Source organism: Staurois parvus, unplaced genomic scaffold (assembly GCF_062004578.1).
Source record: "Staurois parvus isolate SC_StPar_1 unplaced genomic scaffold, SC_StPar_1.0 ptg000192l, whole genome shotgun sequence".
In the NCBI taxonomy this organism is placed as follows: domain Eukaryota; kingdom Metazoa; phylum Chordata; class Amphibia; order Anura; family Ranidae; genus Staurois; species Staurois parvus.
Window position 1 is genome coordinate 1,750,203 of NW_028317988.1, and position 27,846 is coordinate 1,778,048.

Genomic DNA, 27,846 nt, shown 5'->3' on the forward strand with positions numbered 1-27,846 from the left:
TCTTTGATCTTCCTGGAGCTGATTGTTGGCTGAGTCCTTGCCATTTTGGCTACTCTTCTATCCATTCGAATGGTAGTTTTTCGATTTTATCCACGTCTTTCAGGATTTGGTTGCCATTTTAAAGCATTTGCGATCATTTTAGCCTATCATTTTCTGCACTTCTTTATATGTTTTCCCCTATTCAATCAACTTTTTAATCAAGGCACGCTGTTCTTCTGAACAATGTCTGGAACGACCCATTTTCCTCAGAATTTCAGAGAGAAATGCACTGTAACCAGCATGTACAACATTTGCTGCCTTCCTTCCTTAAAAAAGGGCAATAATTGCCACCTGTTTTTCAAAGAATGAATGACCTCACTAATAGAACTCCACACTGCTATTATTTTGAACATGCCCCTTTCAATTAGTGATTCAATTACACAGAATCAGCAGCATGCATGTCATGACTGTTGGGTCTGTTGGATTTCTATTACTCTACTACACCTGCTAGTAAATTATTTGCCATGTAGAAATATAATTTCTACCAAAAACAGTGATTGATCAGGTTAGTGATGTCTGACTGCTATTATTTTGAACACAACTGTAAGTTGGTTTTTGTTTTGTTTTTTAAACCCATCCTTTTCTTTTAGCCAATCCAATGACTTCTTTTTTTTATCTTGAACACTACAGTGCCAAAAATCCTAAGCAGTAGTTTGTCCCAGGCTCTATACAAAGCTATGAAGACGTGTCACTTTTTCAAGGCTAGACTCCACTCATAATTTCAAAAATCTGCATTTTGGAGGATTCAGTGAGGGAGGGTGACACCATCATTTGGCTTTGCAAGGGGTGCAGTATTTGGGATGTACTGTAAATTTTGGTAAGAATATATTAGAAACGCAGAAATAAGAGGCCAGCATGGGATTCAATTTACCAGCAAGCATGCAAAACAACAGAAGCGCTTTTGGGTGGTCTTGTCCTTTAAACCTGGGCCTCAGTTATAAAAGCAAATCACACTACCTGCAAAAATAATTTAAAAATCCCTTAAAACTATTAACAAAAATTACCATTGTACTGTAGTTGCGGTCAAATATTTTAACCCTTTGAAAGGAAAAACAAAAGCGCACATTAAAAAATCCCTTTGACAAATACATACAAACAGTAGAAGCTCCCAATAAACCTTCTGCAATCACTGGATGCAGATAATTGTACTTTTCATAATGGCGTCTCCTGTGCAACAATTAAAAAAAATATTAAATACATACACAGAGTAAAATCCAAGAATAGGATTCAGTGAACATAAAAATGCTCTTTAACTTGTTGCAGCCAACTGGCGATGGGATTTATGTCACGCCATCACGTATATCTGTATAGCTGGTTTGCTGTTTATTGTTGGGAACACATTCAGTCGTACGACCCCTGTACTGCAACGGAACTCTGATAGGACAAGCTCCTGATCGATAGGAGTCGATAGGACAAGCTCCTGATCATGTGATCATTGACAATCAAAGTCATCACATGATCAGAAAGCCCAGGAAATGCCTTTTGGCATTAGGAACCCCCTAAAGAGCTGGCAGCAGTTTAGAGTAAGTAAGAGGTTAACTCCTAGTCCTCCGTGAACATGACAACTCGTGGGGCCCCCAGGCAATAGGGGATCATAAGGCCCCTGTGTCCTTGCCCAAACTCAAAAAAGCCTATAAAAAAGGTACCAGGGGCATCTCATGGGGCCCCTTACTGACCCCGGGCCCTCGGGCAGTGCCCGAGTTTCCAAATGGTCAATCTGCCCCTGGTAGTGAGGCTCATATAAACAGAACCTCACTATGGCCCTTGCAGTGACATTCAATGTGCACATCACAGGAGATCTGTTTTGGAAACAAAGGTGTGATATGTCGTGTCTCACAGTGAAAATAACCATCTCTATACAATATACTTCTACAATGAACCAGTGGCGGACTGACAACTCATGGGGCCCCCGGGCAATAGGGGATCATGGGGTCCCTGTGTCCTCGCCCACACTCAAACCACACCCAAAAAAGCCTATGAAAGGTACCAGGGGCATCTCATGGTGCCCCCTATTGACCGTGGACCATCGGGCAGTGCCCGAGTGCTCGAATGGTCAGTCCGCCCCTGCAATAAACACATATTCACATATCCTGATGACTGCAGCTATTCCTGCATTCCAGTGTGGCTTGGCATAACTACAGCCATGATTGTCATACTTCCAATAAGATGGAAATGGGGGGAGTGGAACAAACACTCATCCTTAGAGTTGGTGGAAATAGAAAATGAAATTCCAGCATACCCATAAATACATCTGATTCAAACAAACTCCACATCTGGGAGTAATAAATAAAGTCAGCCATCCACAGGTTTTGCATACTTTTGTACCCAAACTAGAACATCCGAGGCAAACTCCAAATGACACAGAACAGTTTTAAAGATGTTACACATACAGGGATATTCCTATAGGAGCCAATCAGATGGTTACTTACATTGCAAAACTTGCATAGCAAAAGGATAGCTAGAATCTGCTTGGGTGCTTTTATAGTAAACTTCCAGCAGATCGCCCATGTAAAGCATTACCCATATTTAACTGGATGTATGATTTTAGGCTTACTTTAGCTTAAAAGCAGACCTTTTATGAAAAATAGAAGGTTCGCTTTCTTTCCAGTCCACAACCCAAATAAAATTAGCAGGAAAAAAAAAAAAACATTAAAAATAAAGATTTCATAAACAAAACATAAAAAGAAAGAATAGTGCAGTGCCACGGTGAGCCTTGCCTTGCAGAAATCTTCTAGAGCCGACTCGAGGACTCTATACTTGGGGCTGGCTCTATGGGACTGTCCACAGGAATCTAAGGGAAAAAAGGAAAAAATAAATACTCAACAAACATGTAATTCTATCAAAAAAAGCTGGCAAAAAGGTATTTGGAACACAAGCCTAAACAAGGATTCTCTTTGTCTGAGGTTTACTAAAAAAAAAAAAAAAGTCTAAAAGCTAAACTTACAGCCTTGACTTCGGACTTCGTGATTCCAGCATTTATATTGTGTCTTCTTAGGTCTGATTTGATAAGAGCTGCAACAGTAACACAGAATAAAGAATTATAAAGCTATAAAGAGGTAGAATGAGAGAGAAATAACAATGTGCACAGGTGTGATCTGCCCTGAGACAAAAAACATCTCAGCTGTGCACTCTCCACAGTCTACATTTGTTATACATTATCAACAATTTCCAAACCTTTGGACTAAAGCCAAATGCTTATCTACATTTTCCAAGAAAAAGATGATTTTTTTTTCTTTACATATGAAGGATCTGGGTTAAAATGGTTGTAAACCCTCAGGGAAAATAATAAAAAAAAAATTCTCCTAGATAAGTTGTACCTGTCTATCTGCAGTCTTCTCTTCTTTATTCATTCAAAGCCCAGAATTCATAAAGCTTGTCTGGGAGCTCAGAAAAAAAGGGGACGGAGAGTTGAAATTACACACTGCAGAGCTCAGTGATGAGAGCTCTGAGAGCCGATTGGAGGGAAAACACCCACCTCCCCCCCAACACAGCTCACAGGAAAAGAGCTTAGGCTGTCAATCTGCTGGAGGTCCCTCCCCTGTAACCATCATTCTCATGGTGTCAGGAAAATGTGTCAGAAGTGATTCATGCTGATAGCAGAGGAACGAAACATCAGACAGAATTGACACTTAGTGCTCTTAATTGAGACAAGCACACACTATAGGGGGATATGCTTTGTTCATATTTGATGTCTGAGATTTGCGACCACTTTAAAATTACACATAGGGGTTGATTTACTAAAACTGGAGAGTGCGAAGTCTGATGCAGCTGTGCATGGTAGCCAATCAGATTGAAGGTTTTATTGTCAAAGCTTAACTGAGCAAGCTGAAATTAGAAGCTGATTGGCTACCATGCACAGCTGCACCAGACTTTGCACTCTACAGTTTTAGTAAATCAACTCCATAGTCTTTCTCCTAGCTGTACTTTCTATTCATTACACAGTTTTAGTAAATCAACTCCATAGTCTTTCTCCTAGCTGTACTTTCTATTCATTACACAGAATACATAGAATTCCTGAATAAACATTTTTCTAGTTTCGGAGGAAGGTTGGAACTTCTGAGTGGTGTTTACTGTTGTCTGTCCCCCACTGGGCAGATTCCCCCCTCTGACTGCTGCGTCATCCAGACACTGGATGAATATCTATTTGGAGCAATGTACACTGTGCAGACCTAAAGACCGATCTGTATTACAGCGAGAAGTAAAACCACACAAAGCTGCTTTGTGAAATGTGGCAGTGGACTCAGTCATAAGATTCATCACTATTTAAACCCAAGTTAATACCCTCTAATTATGTCTGTTTCTAAATATTAATAGCTAATAAACCACAGCGCATTCCTATATAAATCTTAAGTCCATATGACTAATGTTCCATATTTATATCTGTGGTCATTCTTAATAAGAGTGATTTTGAGAAATAATTGAAAAGATTAGTAGAGGATATGGAGATTTATGAAGTATTAAAAGAAAACCATACTAAAAAATATAAAGCTAAATTAAAAAGACTCATCAAATTGGGAGAAATGGAGGGTGTATTGAATAAGGCAATGTATTTGGTACCTGATGCCCCCACAGTTCCAGTGATTTATCAAGTACCCAAAAGTACAAAAGGATCCACACAAACCACCAGGAAGACCTGTAGTGACTGGTGTGGATTCCCTTTTTGCAAGAATAGGAGAATATCTTGATATTTTCCTTCAGCCCTTGGTCCAAGAATTCCCTGCTTATCTTAAGGACAGTAAAGATCTTATTAACATCATAAGGAAGATGAATGTTCATGAAAATTGCATCCTAGCTAGTACTGATGTTAATTCATTATATGCTAAAATCAAACAAGGAGATGCACTGGATTCTGTAATGTGGGCTTTACAGAAAAATAGTAACTTAAAGAACAAAAGATTTTTTAAAACAGGCCCTGGATCTAGCTATGAGCAAAAATTTATTTTGGCATAGTGGGAGATACTATAGACCAGGGGTCTCCAAACTTACTAAACAAAGAGCCAGTTTCCTGTCCTCCTGACATAAGGGGGGCCGGACAGTGGCCATTGGGAGTAGAAAAGGCCCAGATGTCAGTGGGAATAAGCAATGCCCCATCTTTGCTGTCCATGGAAGGAATAGTACCCAATCCTTGGTGTCAGTGGAAGGACTTGCTCCCCATCATTGGTGTCTTTGTGAAGAATTGTGCCCCATTATTTGTGTCACTGGGCCTCATTGTTGATGTCATTGGGAGGAACTGTACCGCATTGTTGATGTCATTGGGAGGAACTGTACCGCATTGTTGATGTCATTGGGAAGAATTCTGCACCTTCATTGGTATAAGTGGGGGGAATTATGCCCCATTGTTGGTTTCAGTGGATGAAAATAGTGCCCTAAGGGCCGAATAAAAGAAAGCAAAGGACCGTAATTTGGAGACCATTGCTGTAGACAAAGAAAAGGGGTTGCAATGGGCACTAAATATGCACCCTCAGTAGCCAATCTCTTTATGAGTAAATGGGAACATGAGTCAATTTATGGAAAGAATAGATCAGAATTAAACTATAAAAGAGATATAGCTATGATATTTTTATTGTGTGGGAGGGGGTCACAGAAATAATTTTTGGAGTTTATGAAGGAGATTGGCAACAATAAATATGGGATTTCATTTTCAGAAAATGTAGATAGTGAGTCCATTAATTTTTTGGATCTCACTATATATAAAAAGGGAAGACAAATGTGTACACGCACCCATTTCAAGGATGTGGATAGGAATGGATACATTCCAAAATATAGTTGCCATCATTCTAGATGGTTAAATAGGATCCCAAAGAGCCAGCCAATGCGGATTAGACGTACTGTAACTGCGATGAGATAAAAGACTACGAGGAACAGGCAGATATTTTAATACAAGGATTTGAAGAAAAGGGTTATAAGAATAAGGATCTAATCAAAATTAAGAATATAGTTAAATAAATGGAGAGAGAAGATCAATTAAAAACCAAGGAAATGAAATCCAAAGATTATGGGATAGCGTTTATCACAGGTTACACATGACATCACTCTGTAGAGAATTTTCCAAAAATACTGGCCAATACTTTTGCAGGATGAAATGCTCAAGAAAATACTCCCAAAGACACCATAATTCATTTATATCAAACCACCCACATTGAGAAATAGATTAGCTAAAAATGTAACTGCCCCCCTAAAAAAACAAGTACTTTTTTTTTGCATGCTGAATAGTAAAAAATAGAAGAAAACTGGTCATTTTCAATTGCATACAAAAGGAAAAGTTTGAGATTAAAAAAATGTATCACATGTGGGAGTACCAACGTTACTTACCTTCTAGAATGTCTATGTCAATTACAATATGTGGGGAGGAGAACAAGGAAACTTGGAGTCCATTTAAGTGATCATATAAATAATATAAAAAAAGGATTCAAATACCACAGTCTATCAAATAATTTCAGAAATTATCATAACAAGGACCCCACACTTAAAATTTTGTGGGACTGATAATGTAGAACCCTATTGATTTAATGAAATCAGTCTCACAGAATGAAACTAGATGGATTCAAAAATTGGACACTTTAACCCCCAAAGGGTTAAATGTCAAAATATTTATTTATTTTCAGGTACTTATATAGCGCCATCAATTTACATAGCGCTTTACATATATATTGTACATTCACATCAGTCCCTAACCCTCAAGGGGCGTACACTCTAAGATCCCTAACTCACATTCATACACACACATACTAGGGCCAATTTAGACAGGATCCAATTAACCTACCAGCATGTCTTTGGAGTGTGGGAGGAAACCGGAATACCTGGAGGAAACCCACGCAGGCACAGGGAGAACATGTAAACTCCAGGCAGGTGGTGCCATGGTTGGGATTTGAACCAATGACCCTAGTACTGCCAGGTGGAAGTGCTAACCATTTAGCCACTGTAGATCTGAACGGTTTCCTGTCTCACTGGTAATGATTGTATAAATAGATAGGTTCACCTAGAACATGCATTTCTTAACTTCATATATATTATATGGATTTTTGTCATTTTTGTAATTTTTACATATTATTCTATTTTGATTCTATTCTAGAATAGAATTTTGAATATATTCATATAAATTTTTTCTATTTTTTGTTATGTTTCTCCATTTTTGGTTAATATATTTCTTTCTAAACATTTTTTTCTAATTTTTTATTTCATTTTTTTTTATTTTGAGTTTTTCTATTTACATTTTTATTTTATTTTCATTTTTGATTACCTATTTATATATTTTTTTTAATTCTTTTTTAATTTCATTTTTTTCTGTACCAGAGAGGGCAATTTTTATTTTTGTTTATAATTTTTACATTTTAAATATTTTTGAATACATTATAGCTTTTATTATTTATTACGAGAAGTTCAGAAAAGGGTGTAGGAAGTATAATGTAGTATGATATGAAATTAAGCCATTACACCCTCCAGGTAATGAGCGCAAGGAAGTAGCAGGAATGGGAGAACTGTAGGAATTATATATATAGGAGATGGTAACGGGAGATTATTATCTTTGAGGACGCCCGGTAGCAGGAGCAAAACACGTTGATGCAATTTCTGGTTCGTTAGAGTGACGTCACGTCCGGTGAGAGCAGCGCACACGAAGCAGCGGCGTTCTAGAGCCATTTTTGGATACTGCACCTCTATATATACACACACAAGGCAAATTTTTTTAATGAAATGTGAGTGTCATTTTATTAGAGAAAATAAATGAAATAAACAATATTACACTATGATAGTCTCTTCTGCTTCCCTTTGTTACACATCTGATGACAAGCGGAATATATTGGCGGGTTGAGCATTTCACATGACAGCTGTGGATCTGGTATTTTATATGAAGGAATTATGGGTTGTTCTTTTAGATACGGTTTATAAATATGCCTCAAAACTTCAAACATTCTTGCAATAAAAGTTTATTCAGCTTAGATATATTGCTTTCCCTGGTTCCTCCTTTTCCCCTCACCAACACGCTAATGAGCGTTTTAAACAAAATCTTTTCATTACATACCCAATGACATCACTGGGTCCCTGTACTTTTCTATGCAATGCAGGCAGATCATGGCTGGTGGGAGGGTATGGCAGGGTGCTGTACATAGCGTCCTGAAAATATAATCGCACCCTGCCTCAGTATTCAGCTCAAAAGCCCTCAGCCCTGATGCAAGCAGTGGTTTGACTCTTTGAAGAAGTTATGTAAACATCAAAATACCTTGATGGGTGGATGTCAGTCTGGGGGAGTGGGTGTTCCTAGGCAGGCAGTATTTTCATACAGACTGCCCTAGGCAAATCCATCAATTGATGCTGAGGCTTCATTTGAAATAAATGCATTCCAATGAATGAAAGGGGTGGGCCAGGCACGGCTCTAACCAGGATATAAGGCAAGCTCTGATTTGCTGCAGCTTCTAATGCACACAGTAAGAAGCTCACAGTGTGCAGTGAAATTAGCACATTCTATGCAGGAGAGGACACCTGTGCAAGACTGAACATAAGGCTGGATTTCGGAAGAATGGGAAGGAAGAAAGGAAGAAAGGAAGAAAAAGGAAGAAAGGAAGAAAAAGGAAGAAAGAAAGAAAGAAAGAGAAGAAAAAGAAAGAAAGAGAAGAAAAAGAAAGAAAGGAAGAAAAAGAAAGAAAGAAAGAGAAGAAAGGGAAGAAAGGGAAGGAAGGAAGAAAGGGAAGGAAGGAAGAAAGGGAAGGAAGGAAGAAAGGGAAGGAAGGAAGAAAGGGAAGGAAGGGAAGAAAGGGAAGGAAGGGAAGAAAGGGAAGAAAGGGAAGAAAGGGAAGAAAGGGAAGGAAGGGAAGGAAGGGGAAGGGAAGGAAGGAAGGAAGGAAGGAAGAAAGAAAGAAAGAAAGGGAAAGGAAAAGGAAAGGAAAAGGAAAGGAAAAGGAAAGGAAAAGGAAAGGAAAGAAAGGAAAGAAAGGGAAGAAAAGGAAGAAAGGAAAAGGAAAGGAAAAGGAAAGGAAAAGGAAAGGAAAAGGAAAGGAAAAGGAAAGGAAAAGGAAAGGAAAAGGAAAGGAGGAAGGAAAGAAAGGGAAGAAAGGGAAGAAAGGGAAGAAAGGGAAGGAAGGGAAGGAAGGAAGGAAGAAAGGAAGAAAGGAAGAAAGGAAGAAAGGAAGAAAGGAAGAAAGGAAGAAAGAAAGAATGGGAAGAAAGAAAGAAAGAATGGGAAGAAAGAAAGAAAGAAAGAATGGGAAGAAAGAAAGAAAGAAAGAATGGGAAGAAAGAAAGAATGGGAAGAAAGAAAGAATGGGAAGAAAGAAAGAATGGGAAGAAAGAAAGAATGGGAAGAAAGAAAGAAAGGAAGGAAGGAAGGAAGAAAGGAAGAAAGAAAGAAAGAAAGAAAGAAAGAAAGAAAGAAAGGAAAGAATGGGAAGAAAGGAAGAAAGAAAGAAAGAAAGAAAGAAAGAAAGAAAGAAAGAAAGAATGGAAGAAAGAAAGAAAGAAAGAAAGAAAGAAAGAAAGAAAGAAAGAAAGAAAGAAAGAAAGAAAGAAAGAAAGAAAGAAAGAAAGAAAGAAAGAAAGAAAGAAAGAAAGAAAGAAAGAAAGAAAGAAAGAAAGAAAGAAAGAAAGAAAGAAAGAAGAAAGAAGAAAGGAAGAAAGGAAGGAAGGAAAGAAAGAAAGAAAGAAAGAAAGAAAGAAAGAAAGAAAGAAAGAAAGAAAGAAAGGAAAAGAAGAAAGGAAAGGAAAGAAGGAAGGAAAGAAAGGGAAGAAAGGGAAGAAAGGGAAGAAAGGGAAGGAAAGAAAGGGAAGGAAGGAAGGAAAGAAAGAAAGAAAGAAAGAATGGGAAGGAAAGAATGGGAAGGAAGGAAAGAAAGAAAGAATGGGAAGGAAGGAAGAAAGAAAGAATGGGAAGGAAGGAAGAAAGAAAGAAAGAATGGGAAGGAAGGAAGAAAGAAAGAATGGGAAGGAAGGAAGAAAGAAAGAATGGGAAGGAAGGAAGAAAGAAAGAATGGGAAGGAAGGAAGGAAGAAAGAAAGAATGGGAAGGAAGAAAGGAAGAAAGAAAGAATGGGAAGGAAGAAAGGAAGAAAGAAAGAATGGGAAGGAAGGAAGGAAGGAAGGAAGGAAGGAAGGAAGGAAGGAAGGAAGAAAGAAGAAAGGAAGAAAGGAAGAAAGGAAGAAAGGAAGAAAGGAAGGAAGGAAGAAAGGAAGGAAGGAAGGAAGAAAAAGAAAGAAAGAAAGGAAGGAAGAAAGGAAGAAAGAAAGGAAGAAAGAATGGGAAGGAAGGAAGAAAGAAAGAAAGAATGGGAAGGAAGGAAGAAAGAAAGAATGGGAAGGAAGGAAGGAAGGAAGGAAGGAAGGAAGGAAGGAGTGCCTGTGCATATCCACTTTCTGAATCTGACATTTCCACATTATCACAAGCTACGTTTCGAGACTCCCAGAATGCTCAGAAAAATACAGTAGCAAAATAAAGCATAGGGACCTGAGGTTCCTGATATTCATGTGTGCTGCTTTACATAATTTAAAGCTGAATTCCAAGAATTCAGCCACTTTGTAAAAAGTGTGAACACACTATGAATTACATCCAATTAGGTGTACTCCCAGAGAAGAGAAGTATACAGAAGAGCTATGCCTGTCTCTCCCCTCCTTCTGCCCATTCACAGAAGCCTTTGTATTTTGTGAACGAGTTTACATAATACGAAGGCTTCTGTGATTGGGCAGAAGAAGGGGAGAGACAGGCATACCTATCTCCTTGAAGCACAATAAACCTGACAGATGTAAATTAAAGTGGAGCTGCACCCAAAAGGGGAAGTTCTGCTTTAATGCAATGTCCCCCCCTCCCCGTTAAGGATTGGTACCTAGTCCCGTAGTCTTCTGGGACATATAACTGGTCCCAGAAGACTACGGGGCCATTCACAAAGTGCAGTACTACTCACGCATGCACAGTGGGCACCCAGCTGTGAAGCTGCAAGCTGTCACAGCCAAGTGCCCACACTGAAGATGCCGGTGTCGGGGAGGGAAGACGACCGGTGAAACCAGCGGGTGGTGAGGACATCGCTGGATCGTGGGACAGATAAGTGCCTGTATTTTAAAATTCAGCAGCTACAGTTTTTGTAGTTGCTGACATTTTTTTTTTTTAAATCAACTGGAACGTCACTTTAAAGAGATAAGTCCATGAGGTGCCATGCACTTTGTAAAAACTGCAAGCATACCATGAGCTAAGTCCAACAAAGTGGCTGAATTTCTGGAGTCCAGCTTTAACAAGAAATTGTTTTTCTTTATCAGTAAAAAAAAAAAACACTATAAACACTACAGTACTATGGACTAGTGCTCACCTGTTAAAATGATTCCCACAAACATCCAGGCACAGAGGAAAATATTCCCAGCTTGAGGATTGTAGTCTGTCAGCAGCTTTCCCTGAGCCAGGGTGAATAAGATTCCAAATATCTGGGGGGAAAAAAGGAGGCTGGAATCACACAATCGAGAACCATAAGATTGCTACAGAACTACTCAGCTAAGCAAAATTCATATCAACACTGACAATGGCTCTACATGTAAAGAAAATAAAATCGCTTTAGGGATCATTTCCTATCATTTATACTCACATAGAAGAACCAATCAGGAATGGGCATTGGTAAGAAATGAATGTGGATGTCAGGGTAAAAAAAAAAAAAAGTATACATCTCTGATACGTGCACATCATAGATGTTGATCTGCCAAAAATACAATATGCTCCTAACTTCCTCTTTGGGCCGACAACGCAATCCCTTTTCTGCTTTTCTGTACTGAAATACCAACCAATAATGTCATCCTACCTGCAGGACTACACAACTTCACCGATCCCTCCACCCCCCTCCACATACATACTTGGATTTTCTTTTTTTTTTCCCTGCGAGCAATTGATGCAAATTCTTGCTTAATTCACCACCACAAGCCTCTGCATATTTATCGCAGTCATTGTGCTGTCTGATTTTCCTAACTGATTTGCAAATCCCGTACATAACACCAGTCCTGGCTGGGCTGGCCCTATGCGATTAGTCTAAAATCTTCTAGTAAGAGGATAGAATAAAAGTTAAACTGGCTAATGAGAACATATTAAAGTACATTTAAGATCCACTTCACACAGGGCGGATTCCGTTCTGATCAGCAGGGGATCTGTGAGCTGATTCAGTGCTGATCAGAGCAGTGCGGGTAGATGACAGGTCTGTGCCTGCTCAGATTATGCAGAGAGGACACGGAGAGACCCCATTCTGCTTGAGTGGCCAGTTGTGCATGAATTCCGCTGTTGACAAATTTCCCCACTAATCATTATCACTTAATTCTGCAAGTGGTTCTAATTTACTATCGCTGTTTTCTAGCTGGTCTAAAACCGATTTTGACCTAAAGGGATGCTTTTTGGACGCCATGGACATTTCTCAGTTTCCAGGCAATAAGAACAGTAAAAATGCAGGCAGGGTGCAGGACAAAGCACTCGGGACAAAATGTATGTGAAATGGTTTGATACAGTAATGTTTTACTATGTAATTTTAGTGTATTTAGTGAATATCACTTTTTGTCATTTTCAAATTTCCCGCCAGTTTCATCCCCCTGTACGTTCCGACGTCACAGGAAATGGAACCCAGAAGACAGATGCCGCCATCCGCCGGAGAACATTGCCGGGGACACTGCAGGAGGGACATCATGGGAGCGCAGGACAAGGTAAGAGAAGAACAGATCTCGGAGCAACGCTGCATGGTAAACCCGAGTGTAGCTCGGGGTAACCGCTTGTGATACTGAAACTTTACCCCGAGCTACACTCGGGAATACCGCCAGGGAGGTTGTTTTGGATTTTATATACAGTGGGGATCGAAAGTTTGGACACCCCAGCTAAACATTTGTATTAATGTGCATAAAGAAGCCAAGGAAAGATGGAAAAATCTCCAAAAGGCTTCAAATTACAGATTAGACATTCTTATAATATGTCAACAAAAGTTAGATTTTATTTCCATCATTTACACTTTCAAAATAACAGAAAACAAAAAAATGGCGTCTGCAAAAGTTTGGGCACCCTGCAGAGTTAATATCTTGTACTGCCCCCTTTGGCAAGTATCACAGCTTGTAAACACTTTTTGTAGCCAGCCAAGAGTCTTTCAATTCTTGTTTGAGGTATCTTTGCCCATTCTTCCTTACAAAAGTCTTCCAGTTCTTTGAGATTTCTGGGCTGTCTGTCACGCACTGCTCTTTTAAGGTCTATCCATAGATTTTCAATTATGTTGAGGTCAGGAGATTGTGAAGGCCATGGCAAAACCTTCAGTTTACGCCTCTTGATGTAATCCCCCGTGGATTTCGAGGTGTGTTTAGGATCAATATCCATTTGTAGAAGCCATCCTCTCTTTAACTTCAGCTTTTTCACAGATGGCATCAAGTTACCATCCAAAATTTGCTGAAATTAGCTGGGGTGCCCAAACTTTCGATCCCCACTGTATAGTGTTTGCACTAAAGGGGCAGCTTCTATTGATTCTATTATAGATATCAGGTTGGCGCCTCTTTCATGCATAATTTTTTTTAATTTTAGGAATATGTCAGATTGAACCTTCCTGCACCACTACAATTATCCCTGCTCCATAGAGCAAAACAGTGTTACGTCAAACCCCAATAATTATGAAATGGTTCAAAAGGCTGGTCATGACACACATACAGAAGACTTCAGGGTGGACACCCATCAGTATGCATGCAGAAAAAAACGATCCACTGCACATGCTATCTCATACTTCAAGTAGGAGCCAGGTGACCTACCCATAAGGATTAATATGTAGACTGATTTTTTGGATTTTATTTTGGCCTTTAATACTAGAATGCATTAGAGTAAAAAACTTTGAGCCTTTAGAATCACTTTAACCATCAGTCCATTACCATGAAAGAAGACAAAGGAGAGGATTGTAGACTCTGTACATCATGGTGAAGCTGTTGAGATGGTCCATTGCTTTATTATCTGGGAAGGGACATCTCTGATAACTTCACCGGGAGCATCAATAAAGTCAGCATAGAGAAGCTTGGTACCTTATACCGGCCATACATGTATAGATTTTTTGTTTGAAATGTTTAATTCCAAGAATGTTTTTTCAAGCTTGTAATTAATGGGGTCAAATTTGAAGGAACAGAAGGGAAAATCTCTCTCGATTGAACAAATTTTCAGACAGTGTATGTGGTTTCAATTCAGAAATTGCATTCATTTTAAAATTGAATGTTAGAAGCAAGTGAACCACATTCGTCCGATCACCAAATGTACAAAGCATTATCATATGAATATTCTTGTCTGAAAATCTATACGTGTATGGCCAGCAATAGTCCCCATCTTATTTTATAGATGTATGGTGGAGAGCATCCTTACTTCTTGTATTATCATTTACTACTGCAATTGCTCTGCTGTGGAAAAAGGGGCATTGTAGTGGGCGGTAAAAACTGCCCACAGGATTATGGGCAGAAGTCAGTTGGAAGTTACGCAGCATTAGGGATAGAACCACCAGGCCGAAGAACACTTTTTCAAGATTGACAAATTCTGCAGCTGTAGCCCAAAGAAATATCTAATCTCCTCTCAGTCCACAACATATACAGTATATGAGCAATCTAAAAAAACATTGTAATAAATGTGACAATGTATCTAAAGTGGAACTAAAGGCAACACTTTTTTTTCTCCTTTGGCTAGCGTCCATCTGTGTCCCATTGGAGAGATTTCCCTTCACTTCCTGTCCCATAGTCAAAACAGGAGTTAGAGAAAATCCCTCCAAAGTGAGAAAATCTGTGGTTGTCACAAAAACCAGTGTCCCAATTGAAAAATTTCCTCTCCTTTCCAGTTCTAGTAACAACCCAGTATATGTTGTGGACTGAGAGGATATTAGATATTTCTTTGGGCTACAGCTGCAGAATTTGTCAATCTTGTTTGCGATTTTCTTTCACTTTTGGTGATGATGGTAAACAGAACAAATGGGGGCACAGACATCAAACACCTGATAGATGTTCTAAGCCCTCTCCAGTCTATCTAAAATTAAAAGAAGAAAAAAAAAAAAAGAATGGCCTTTAGTTACACTTTAGAAAAAGAGGGAAAGGATGTTTGTGTGGACATTCAAAAGTGACTACAACATCTGAAGAGGAGTCTAAAACTTGATTTTCATGAGATTTCCAGAGCGACTATGTATTGTGACTTGCTTGCGACTTTGATCCGATTTCAATGGGACTTTACTCATACAAGTTGCATCAGCATTAGATAAGCAGCAATTACTATTTTATAATAATTTTTTTTTAACCCTTCCCTTTTCTCCCAGGCCATCCTTGCTGCCTGAAAACTCTCCCCCCAAGCACATTCCAATCACAGCTGAGCATTGAGGAAAAATGCGTTCCTGCTTGCAGTTTTTGAGCATTTCTCAGACGTAGACGCTCGTCGTGCATAGGGCAGCCTATTCACTTTAAAAAGGCTGAATAGGTCTCCCTATGCATGATGCACACTTACTAAAAAAATGCAAGTGGGCGCACACATTTCCACTGTGCCCAGGTGTGAATGGAATGTGTACGGGAGAAGAGTTTTTAGACAACAAGGATGACCAGAGAGAAGAGATGAGGGATAAAAAAAAAACAAAAAAAAAAAAACAAGCTTATCAAAAGTTACATAGGAACGGCTTCTTATCTAATGCTGGTGCAACTTCTGTGAGTTTGCTTAGAAGTCCATAGAGCTGAAATCACACTGGAGTTGCACCAAAGTAGTGCAGGAACCTTTGTCAAAGTTGCACTGAATAGGGCGGGCACCATTGAAAACAAGAAAAAGAGAGGAAGGCGCCTCTAAGTGCAGTATTTTGAAAACAATCCGACTTCCCTCGTCATGCGATTCTGTGCAACTCCAGTAACATCAGAAGTTGCACTAGTGTGAATTGAGCCTAAAACAGACTTCATGGACATTGTCTTCACTTGTTTTGAATCACTGTTGCAAGTCTGATGGATGCACTAAATATGAATGAATATTTAAAAAAAAAACAAAAAAAACCAACACATCATGTGAGCGATCCTCAGGCCGGAGACAACTTGCCAACATTAGGATCACTAGGAGACAGCTTACTGTCTCTATGGAATCAGATCCTGGGCCAGCAAAGGGTCTCTCTTCCCTCGCTATCAATGGAGATTTGATAACGTTTGGGGCAAGTGAGGGAGCAAGATTTCACAAAGGCAAGAGGAGTGCCCTCCAATGGTTCACCTGTGTGACATCAGCATTAGTTCGGCGAAACTGTTTAACCAGGGGCGGACTGACAACTCATGGGGCCCCCGGGCAATAGGGGATCATGGGGCCCCTGTGTCCTCGCCCACACTCAAACTACACCCAAAAAAGCCTATGAAAAAGGTACCACGGGCATCTCATGGGGCCCCCTACTGACCCCGGGCAATGCCCGAGTGCCCAAATGGTCAGTCCGCCCCTGTGTTTAATGTTATAAGAAAAGTGCTAATAAGAAAACAACAAGAACAAAAGGAAGAAACAGTAGTGACTCCCCTACTAGCACACAAGTCAAGCTCCCCAGCCTACTAGAACATAAAATACATTGGCATTTGGCATTATGCCTCTGGTTATAAAGAATTTAAAGGTAAAATTCAAAACCACAATTTAACTTTATAGATGATTCTAAGTAGGCCAGAGGCTGCTACCTTAGCATTTGTGAAAAACATATTTACCTGTGCAGAGGCATTAAGAAGGCCAGAGGATGTGCCCTCCGACTCTGGGTAGGTGATTTCAACAGCAAACTCAAATCCCAGAGGAAGATATCCAGTCATAAAGAATCTGATGGTAAAAAGAAAATGTGTTATCCGCCTGCATAGGTTTTGACTCCAGCAAGTAGAAACTAATCAGTGCTAAAGCCAAAGTTTAATCTTCATTTAGTATGCCTTTCCTGGTTTCTTTCCCCCTCCATTAACATGCTAGTGATATTTCAACATAAAACCTGTTTTTACTACAAACCTCACTTTAGACTTAGTAATGTCATTGCTCTGTGCTTCTCTATGAAATGCAGGCAGATCATGGAAGGTGGGAGGGGTCGGCAGGGTGCTGTACATTATTTCCTGAATACACCACAGCACCCCACTTCAGTACTCCTCTCAATAGCCCTTAGCCCTGATGCAAACAATGGTGTGGCTCTTGGTAGGAGTTGTGCAATTATCAAAATGCCTTGATAGATGGATGTCAAACTGGAGAAGTGGGTGTTCCTAGGCAGACTGAATTTACATGCAGACTGTGCTAGGTAATGCCCACATGCGATACGGAGCCTCCAGGAACGATATGAATGAATAAAACTGAATGACCAAGGAATGTGCAAAGAAAAGTGAGGTTAGGGAGGAAAGTGCTAGATGATGCTGGTCAAACTTCAGCCAGGAAACAGTGTTTTGGACACTCAGAAGTGTCAGGCGCAGACAAAGCAAGCATAGCTAATTAACAGGGCAAATATACACCTTTCTGCACAATTATATTCATTTAGGTCTGAATTGTCATGTTTTTTGCCTAGGTACAATTAAGTCTCTTAAAAGTGTGGTTCTAGCCCCCTAGCCGTGCTGACTACATCCTCCACACCGATCAAGCTCCCTAACAGTGTACACAGTGATGAACGTCTCTTGTGCCAAGAGACCTGTGTACCTAAAAAGCTGTACTATATCCATTGCACATCGGGGGGGGGGGGGTATTTTGGGCGAGTGTGGGGTGCGGCACACTGCCTTGAACATGTAGCATTCTATCCCGCAGTAAAGTGTGTGTGTGTGTGTGTGTGTGTGTGTGTAGGATAGGCTTCCCTGAAGAGATAGGTTTTCAGAGATCGCCTTACAGTGAGCAGAGTAGGCAATAGTCTGATAAATTGGGGTAGAGAGTTCCAGAGGATGGAGGAAGCTCTGGAGAAGTCCTGGAGATGAGCATGGGAGGAGGAGACAAGGGAGCTAGAGAGCAGGAGGTCGTGCGAGGAGCAGAGAGGATGGTTTGGGTGATATTTAGAGACAAGATCGGTGATGTAATTTGGGGCAGAGTTATAAATGGCTTTATACATTATTGTTAGTGTTTTGAATTTTATCCGTTGGGCAATGGGAAGCCAGTGGAGGGATTGGCAGAGAGGGGTGGCAGATACAGAACGGTTAGTAAGGTGGTTGAGTCTGGCAGCAGCAATCATGATAGACTGAAGAGGGGATAGCCTGCGATGAGGTAGGCCAATGAGGAGGGAGTTACAAAAGTCAAGGCGAGCTATAACAAGGGAGTGAATAAGTTGCTTAGTGGTTTCCAAGGTTAGGAACGGGCGTATCTTGGAGATGTTGCGGAGGTGAAGTCTACAAGAGTACCTGGAGGAAACCCACGCAGGCACAGAACATGCAAACTCCAGGCAGATGGTGTCGTGGTTGGGATTCGAACCAACAACCCTAGTACTGCCAGGCAGATGTGCTAACCATTTAGCCACTGTGCTGCCCACATCAAAAGTAATGGCGCCTGTGCACAGGATCATGAGTTGGACCCCACGGTAAAAAGTGAGTGTGGTTTTTGTGGTGCTGAATATTGGCCATGGCTAAAAAAACAGAAGCAGAGTGCAGGGGCTCAGTAGTAGAAGCAAATCGTATCTGCACCATTAGCACTGCAAATGCATAACAATAATAACATAACATTAGAGTGATGAAATTATACAAATAAAGTCCATTCCACTAAAGATCAGAAAAAAGTATAAGATACAATGTAAAAGTCTAATGTTTTTAGCGGTATCACGCTGCTGGTTCTCTGTTTCCTTCCCTGTGGGGGGCGGTTATGGTTTGTAGAGATTCCCTGCTGAGTGTGCTTGTGTTTTCCTGATGTCACAACTAATACTCAGATAAGCCATTCACTCTGGTGAGTGTCAGTGGATTGGGGGAGTTTGTTTGGAGCAGGAGGTGTTGTGGAGCAAAGTCTGAAAGCATCTTACACTTATTGAAAAGTTATACATTCACTTGGTGTACTGATTGGGAAGATGGACTTAGAACACTATTGCTTACGGACTTTTACATTGTATCCTGTACTTTTATTCTGATCTTTAGTGGAATGGACTTTATTTGTATAATTTCATTACTCGTTATGTTATTATTGTATACACAGGGGATTAGGGATGGGCCGAACAGGGGCGGACTGACCATTTAGAAACTCGGGCACTGCCCAAGGGCCCAGGGTCAGGAGGGGGCCCCATGAGATGCCCCTGGTACCTTTTTCATAGGCTTTGAGTTTGGGCAAGGACACAGGGGCCCCATGATCCCCTATTGCCCGGGGGCCCCATGAGTGGCCAGTCCACCCCTGGGGCCAAAACATATCAGCCAAAAATAGCCCTATCGGCATGATAGTCAAAAGTGAGCCGATGAGAGACCTGGCCCCAATGAGGGAGGACTGACTATTTGGCTGGGGAGTCTAGGGGGGCTGTGTGTACTGCAGATGGGGGGGCGGCGGAGAAAGGCAGGAGAGAAGGTAAGCAGTGTATACAGTGAGGGAGCAGTGTATACAGTGAGGGAGCAGTGTATACAGTGAGGGAGCAGTGTATACAGTGAGGGAGCAGTGTATACAGACAAGCTCCCTCACTTGCCGCCACTAAATGTCATTGCCGGTTTTTAAATGCAGTTGCTGGCTTTTTTTCACTTTATGGCTCTGAAAAGGAGCTGTAATTCTCCCCACCACTAAAGTAAACAAAGGGGTGGGCTCACCTAGTGACATTACCTAGTGACCCTGCAACTTGTTTACTTTAGCAGCCGGGAAATGACAGCTCCTTTATGGAGCTATAAAGGGGAAGAAAAAAAACCTGGCAATTGCATTTAAAAGCTGGCAATGACATTCAGTGGTGGCAGGTAAGAGAGGATCTGTATACACTGCTCCTCTTCTGCCCCCTCCTTACACACACTGCCCCCCCCCTACAAAGAGGACCTGTCACTTATATGCCATCACACAGGGGACTATCGGTCCCCTATGTGATAGCAATAAAATCATAAGTTAAAAAAAAAAACCAAGTTACACTTACGGTAACGTCTTTTCCAGGAGTCTTTCAGGCCAGCACTCTGAGAGACCTCGGCTCCTCCCCATCTGAGGAAACACCTCCACCTACAATAAAAAAGCTCCACTCCCCTCTGACCTCAGTTCTCCAAGCATCCTCCGGTCATCTGGGGAGACACAATGCGAGACAACATAATCATAATAAGCCATCTTCACATAACCAATATCAACAGTGGGTGGGAAACCGGTGCTGGCCTGAAAGACTCCTGGAAAAGACGTTACCGTAAGTGTAACTTGGTTTTTCCCCTACCGTCTTTCAGGCCAGCACTCTGAGAGGATAAGCGAGTACTCACCCTTCGGGCGGGCTAACTGCTTGTAAGACCTTACGACCAAAGTCCTGCTCCTGCACCGAGACCAGGTCCAGTCTGTAATGCTTGGCAAATGTGTCATAGCTGGACCATGTTGCCGCTCTGCAAATCTGCCCTGGGGAAACCCCTGCTAACTCTGCCTGGGTAGCCGCCACAGCTCGGGTGGAATGTGCCTTGATACCCTCCGGGACCTCCAGGCCTTCTGCCTGATATGCTCCTGTAATCGCCAGCCGCAGCCAGCTGGCCAGCGTCCTTCTAGACGCCTTCTTGCCTCTTCTAGCCCCCTTAAAAAAAACAAAAAGGGATTCGGTGCTTCTGAACTCCCTAGATTTCTCTAGATACTGGAGAACGCACCTTCTGACATCTAAACAATGATACCTCTCCTGATCTACCCCCACCGGGTCAGGAAAAAATGAGGGAAGGACAATGTCCTGTTCCCTCTGGAAACTCCGAGCTACCTTCGGAATGAAGGACGGGTCTGGTCTGAAAACGATCCTGTCTGAAAAAATACGGAGATAGGGTGTTCTGATCGAGAGGGCCTCCATCTCACACACCCTCCTCGCCGTGGTAATCGCCACCAGAAAAGCAGTCTTAATGGTGAGCTCACCTATCGGACAGGACTCCAAGGGCTCGAACGGAGCCCTAGTCATCCCCCCGAGCACCTTGGCCAAATCCCACACTGGAAATGGTCTGGACCTCGGAGGCCTCTGCCTCACCAGAGCTTTGAAAAACCTACTCACCAACGCCTCCCTGGCCAGGGGCGTCTCCAAGAACACACTGAGGGCCGAGACCTGGCCCTTGAGCGTGCTGACAGACAATCCCTTGTCCGCTCCCGCCTGCAGGAATTCCAACACAGAAACCAAACTATGGGTTGCCACAGCTGTCCGGTCACACCAGGCTGTAAAGCAACCCCAGACCCTACCATAAATGGCCTGGGTCTCCTCCTTTCTACTGGCCAGTAATGTCGCCACCACCCTAGGCGAGAACCCCTTCTCTAAGAGGAGCTGCTGCTCAGAAACCAGGCCGTTAACCGCAATCTTCCTACGCTGGGGCAAAGAACCGGCCCCTGTGTTAACAAATCCACTCTTGGTGGCAGCTCCCAGGGTGGACGAGAGGCCAAACTCTTCAGGGTCGCAAACCACGCCCGCCGCGGCCAGAAGGGAGCTATCAGGATTAACGAGGTCCCCTCTGTCCTGAATTTCCTCAGGACCAGGGGGAGCAAAGGAACCGGGGGAAAGGCGTAACAAAGCCGGTAGTCCCACCTCTGACCTAATGCGTCCCCCGCTCTGGACCCGTCCCAGCGGGATAGAGAGAAGAAATTTGGGACCTTGTTGTTCCTTCCGGAGGCAAAAAGGTCCATATCCGGGGATCCCCACCTTCGCACAACCTCCTGAAAGACATCGGGTTCAAGGCCCATTCCGACTCCCTGAGCCGAGTCCTGCTCAGGAAGTCTGCCTTCTGGTTCAGCTCCCCCTTTAAGTGTATCGCAGACAGGGACGCCAAATTCAGCTCTGCCCAGGACAACAGTGTCGCCGCTAAGGCCCCGAGGGCCTTGCTCCGTGTCCCTCCCTGCCTGTTTATATAAGCCACTGCCGTGGCATTGTCCGTCAGGACACGCACGTGCTGGCCCGTGACCCCCGCCTGGAAGGAGTGCAGAGCCTCCCACACTGCCCTCAATTCCTTCCAATTCGAGGATTTGTCCTTCTGCCCTAAGGACCATTCCCCCTGAGTCACCCAATTTCCCAGGTGGGCTCCCCAGCCCCTGGCGCTGGCATCCGTAGTGACCTCCGCGGAAATCGGAAAGCACCACAACAGCCCCTGAGTCATGCTGGACGATCTCCTCCACCACCATAGAGACCTCTTCACACTGGGGGGCACCAAGACCCTGCGTTCTAGGGAGTGACACTTCCTGTCCCAAACCCTCAGGATCCACAACTGGAGGGGACGCATATGCAGACCTGCCCACTGAACCGCCGGAATGGACGCTGTCAGCAATCCAAGTACCGACATGGCCTGTCTTACGGACATCGACCTGCTCCCCTGCAGCAATCTGACTCCGGCCTCCAACTTGGTGACCTTTTCCAAAGTCAGGCTGGTCTTTTGGTCTACCGAGTCTAGAGTGTAGCCCAAGTAAATCACCTTCTGAGAAGGCACCAGGCAGGACTTCTCCAGATTCAAAATCCACCCCAAGCTTTCCAGATGGTTCCTCACTATAACCAGGTCTTGCCGTAAGTGAGCCTCTGAATCTGCGAAGAGCAGCAAATCGTCCAGATAGGCCACCACTGAAATCCCCCTCAAGCGGATAGAAATCAGTGCCTCCGACAGAACCTTGGTGAATACTCTTGGCGAGGAGGAAAGGCCGAATGGAAGAGCCCTGAACTGCCAGTGTCGAATTCCTTCCTCCCCCCCCACTGCCAACCTGAGAAACCTCTGAGAGGCTTCCGCCACGGGCACGTGTAGGTAGGCGTCCTTCAAGTCTATGGATGCCATGAATGCACCTGGTGGGATTAGGGACCTGATTGTAAAAATGGAATCCATGCGGAACCTCCGGTAACGTACTGACTTGTTCAAGGGTTTCAGGTTCAAAATCAGTCTGAACGCCCCAGACGGCTTTTGAACCACAAACACATGGGAATAAACTCCCTTCCCTCGCTCCGCTACCGGAACCCTGGAGATGACCCCCTGGGACTCCAGAATCTCCAAAGCGCCCACCAGAGCCGCGTCCTTCGTCGGATCCCTTGGACGGGTCGTCACTAGAAAAGTCTCGGGTGGCGGTCTCAGAAATTCTAACCGGTAACCCCTTCGGATGACATCCAAAATGAAGGGGCTGGTGACCACGGCTTCCCACTGTGGGAGGAATGCCGCCAATCTTCCCCCCACAGGAGGAACCAAGTCACCTTGGTTTTTGGGGCTGCTCAGGAGGGCGAAAAATCGCTCCCCCTCTTCCCCTACCTCTCTGTCCAGCCGACCTACCCTGACCAGGCGGTCGCAGGCTCAGCCTCTTTGCCGGGCGGGCCTTCCGTGTCCCCCCCTCCTGCATTTTCCTCTTGAGGGGGAAGGACTTTTTCCTATCAGCTGTCCGGTCCAATAATTCCTCCAACCCCGGGCCGAACAGACAGTCTCCTGTGAGGGGGATGCCGCATAACCTAACTTTTGAAGTGATGTCCCCCTGCCATGTCTTTAGCCACAGCGCCCTTCTGGCTGAATTGGTCAGGGCAGCAGACCTGGCCCCCAATCTCACCGACTCTGCGGAAGCATCCGCAATATACCCCACTCCTTGCAAAAGGGTCTCAAAAGAGGCCAAGATTTTTTCCTTGGGAGAGTCTGCCACAATATGGGCCTGTAATTGCGTAAGCCAATACTCTAAGTTCCTGGCTACCACTGTCGTAGCCATGGCCGGTTTCAGGTTGTACAGGGTCGAGTCCCAGGCCTTCCTAAGGAGAGACTCTGCCCTTCTGTCCAATAAGTCCGGTAAGACCCCCATGTCCTCAAACGCTAGGTCAGTTCTCCTGGTTGTTTGGGAAAAGGCCGCGTCTAGCCTGGGGCTCTTGTTCCAGACCGCCTCCGGGTCTTCCGAAAACGGAAACCTCCTCCTCAATGCTTTTGAGAAGAACGGTTTCCTTTCCGGGTCTTGCCACTCCTTCTTAATCGTGTCTACTAAAATGTCATGCACAGGAAACATTCTGTGCTGGTGCTCCTCCAATCCCTGATACATTTGGTCGTGGAGAGATAAGGCCTTAACCTCCTCCTTAATGTCCAGGGTTTCGTATATAGCCCCCAGGAGCTCATCAACCTCCTCTAGGGTCAACTTATACCGTGAGGGGCCCCTCCCTTCCTCCGAGGGACCCTCACCCGCTGATTCCTCCTCAGACTGGGAGTCCCCCACTGGTTCCTCCCCAGTCATAAGGGGTTCCCGACGACTCACCGAAGCCACCTGGGGGGGGGGAAGTGTAGGTAATGGGAGGGCAAACCTCTCCATGAGGGACTTGAAGGAGTCGAAGGTGGTAGCCAACTCCTTCACTGACCTAGCTAGGTCCCCCTGTTCCGGCTTCTCCTCCCTCACCAACCCCTGTATACATGGGCCACAAAGAACCTTTCGCCAAGATTCTTTTAAAACTTCCTTACAGGAAGGGCATCTCCGCTTGGGCTCCTGGTGCCTAAGTTTAGCTCGGGCCTTGCCCTGCAAGACACAAAAGAAAAAGGGGGGAGGAGGGAAACCCAATCAGTCCAACACTAAACACCCCCCCCCCCCTGCTTCCCGGCAGAGCAGCAAGGGCCTGAAAAACCGCAGACCCCTTGCCCTACCTTCTGCTAGGGGCCCACAGGTAGGGGAGGCCTCCACTGAGGCACCTTACCTGTGACTGGCTGGTTCTGGCATCTCCTGGTCCCGGTGCCTCCGACATCCCGTACCGGAGGGTGGTCGCCTGGTGCAGGTCTGTCCCCCAGACCGCTGTGCACTGCACCGCCACATTCGAATTTCGCGCCGCCGTGGTGTGAAGGCCGCGACCGGAAGCGGAAGTCGCGGCCCTGGGCGAAGCCCCGCCCCTTCCGCCGGAAACCGCCGTCTCCCGACGTCCGGCCCGGCAAAGCCCTCAGACCGCCAGCATGGGAAGGAGCGGAACTCCCCCCGATCCTCCCCAGACCTCACCACGGCCACCCCGACACCCCCCCTCGCCGGAGGGGGTCGGGGGGCGAAGAGCAGGTAAGTGCCCTGTCCCGTCCCCCGGGATGCACTCTCACTGCTGGCAGCCTGCCCTGGGAGGATATGCAGCCGGACACTCCGGCCTTCACTCCCGGCTGCGTCGGGCCTCACAGCCGGCTATCCGGCCCTCGGCTCCCCTATCGTCCTCCTGCGCCTCCTCGTGTCTCCCCACCGGAGGAAACACCTGAACTGAGGTCAGAGGGGAGTGGAGCTTTTTTATTGTAGGTGGAGGTGTTTCCTCAGATGGGGAGGAGCCGAGGTCTCTCAGAGTGCTGGCCTGAAAGACGGTAGGGGAAAAATCCCAACCACGGCACCACCTGCCTGGAGTTTGCATGTTCTCCCTGTGCCTGCATGTGTTTCCTCTGGGTACTCCAGTTTCCTCCTACTCTGCAAAGACATGCTGGTAGGTTAATTGGATCCTGTCTAAAATGGCCCTAGTATGTGTATGTATGAATGTACGTTAGGGACCTTAGATTGTACGCCCCTTGAGGCCAACGTTAGGGACTGATGTGAATGTATAATATATATGTAAAGCGCGGAGTAAATTCATGGCGCTATATATATATATATATATATATATATATATATATATATATATATATATATATATATATATATATATATATATAAATAAATAAATTTGAGCCTCCCCACCCCCAGATACACAGACATTTTGGTTTTCTGGCTAAGTGCATCCTGAATTTTCGGATTCGGCACCAGAATTTTCATTTTGGTGCACCACCAGTGCAGATAGTTTCAGTTACGGTGCAGTTTTACATTCATGCATCTTAAAGCAGCAGCATTTCCATTTAGCAGGAGAGTTCACCACAGTATTTTATTTGGGATTTGTAGGACATTTCAGAAAATTTTAGTTTTTCACATATTTGGATACGTTATTATTTAATTTAATATACACTTAACGGCCACTTTGTTAGGTGCAACTGTTCAATTGCTTGGTAACACAAATTGCTAATCAGCCAATCATATGGCAGCAACTCAATGCATTTAGGCATCTAGATGCGGTGAAGACGACTTGCTGAAGTTCAAACTAAGCATGTGAATGGAGAAGAAAGGGAATTTAAGAGACTTTGAATGTAGCATAGTTGTTGGTGCCAGATGGGCTGGTCTGAGTATATCAAACTGCTGATCCACTGTGATTTTCACACACAACCATCTCTATGGTTTACAGAGAATGGTCCAAAAAAGAGAGAAAATATCCAGAGAGTGGCAGTTGTGTGGACAAAAATGCCTTGTTGATGTCAGAAGTCAGAGGAGAATGGGCTGACTGGTTCAAGATGATAGAAAGGCCAATATGGTAACTCATGCCAATATGGACCAAAATCTCTGAGGAAAGTTTCCAACACCTTTTTGAATCTATGCCATGGAGAATGAAGGCAGTTCTGAAGGCAAAAGGGGGTCCAACCTGATACTAGCAAGTTGTACCTAATAAAGTGGCCGGTGAGTGTGTGTACATCACATCCTTTTGGTATTGAATTTTTTGATCATTTAGGTCACTTAATTGTATGGTGATTGGTGGTTAAAGTAGAAGCAGATTGTAGCGGAATCAGCAGCGGCACCCCTTTTAATGCGGCACCTGGGGCACATGTCACCCCCTCCCCAGTTTTGGCCAATGCCAAACAGAACTTGCAGAAACTCTGCCTTGCGCACCCAGCTGAACTGAGCATTGCCACTAAAGCAGGCCATAGACGGGGCGAAAAGCGGGCATTTAAAAAAAAAAAAAAAAAAAAAAAAAACACGAAAAATCGGTCGTTCAATCGGCCGACGTTGCAGCCATTGGTAATAAAAAAAAAAAAAATAGGCTGATTTTCGTCCCATCTACGGCCGACAAATATAATAGTGGCATCCTTGCAGAGAGCTCTGCTATTATATTTGACATTTAAAAGTATAGCAAAGTTGCAACATTGTATCTATTTGAATCCATTTCGGATACAGATGTTTCTATTCGGATACAAATAGATCCAATGTTGCAACCGCAATACTTTTAAATGTCAAATATAATAGCGGAGCTCTCTGCAGGGACACTCCGCTATTATTTTTGACATTTAAAAGTATTGCGGTTGCAACATTGGATCTATTTGTATCCGAATAGAAACATCTGTATCCGAAATGGATACAAATAGATACAGATGTTCTTTTCCTTCTTCTTGCAGGTCACAGCTCATGCGCATTTTTTAAAAAAAATGCGCATAAAAAGATCGGTAAAAAGATCAGCCGGTTTGCCCATCATTGCCGTGAAAATCGGCTGATTGACAAAATCGGCCGTTTTTTTTCCAACATAACCGATTAAAAAAAGTGTCAAAATCACGAAAAACGGCCGACAAATTCACCCACTAACGATCCGAAAATCGGCCGATTATTCTTTCGGACAAATTTTCGACCCATCTATGGCCTGCATTAGTCTTCATTTACAAACCAATCGGAAAACACACTTACCCAAGAACGCCACCTGTCACAAAGACCACTATGAGATTCCCCAGGTCCAGTGTAAACGTGAAGACCAGCATCCCAATAAACGACAAGATGTACACAATAAGAGTCGTTTGTCTGTAAAGAAAGCCTACAGTTAAGGAAAGTTATACGCCAAGGTATTTTTTTTAAAATAGGATTTATTTTTGTATCCATTAAAGGCCAAGTTCACCTTTTGGAACAGATTATATGTTCCACCTGTATTTAGGGTGGAACATGTAACAAGATCCAGCTTCTGCCGCCATTTCCTGTGAAAGCAGTTAGGGTTCATCTCCCCGCAGCCGTTGTCACTTTTGAAAGAAAAAAAAAAAAGCGCCT

General features: G+C 43.6%; 1 protein-coding gene across 1 annotated transcript in view; it reads right to left on the minus strand.

The window, feature by feature from the left end:
* Nucleotides 1-2,346: 2,346 nt before the first annotated feature.
* The window catches only part of FLVCR1 (FLVCR choline and heme transporter 1), a 65,065-nt gene continuing 39,565 nt past the window's right edge, over nucleotides 2,347-27,846 (minus strand). The window contains exons 6-10 of the mRNA XM_089677783.1: nucleotides 27,496-27,606; nucleotides 16,680-16,785; nucleotides 11,324-11,435; nucleotides 2,984-3,051; nucleotides 2,347-2,830 (exon numbers count right to left, since the gene is read on the minus strand). Of these exons, the coding sequence (XP_089533909.1) occupies nucleotides 2,771-2,830; nucleotides 2,984-3,051; nucleotides 11,324-11,435; nucleotides 16,680-16,785; nucleotides 27,496-27,606 (457 nt within the window). The 3' untranslated portion in view covers nucleotides 2,347-2,770. The remainder of the gene's footprint in view (nucleotides 2,831-2,983; nucleotides 3,052-11,323; nucleotides 11,436-16,679; nucleotides 16,786-27,495; nucleotides 27,607-27,846) is intronic.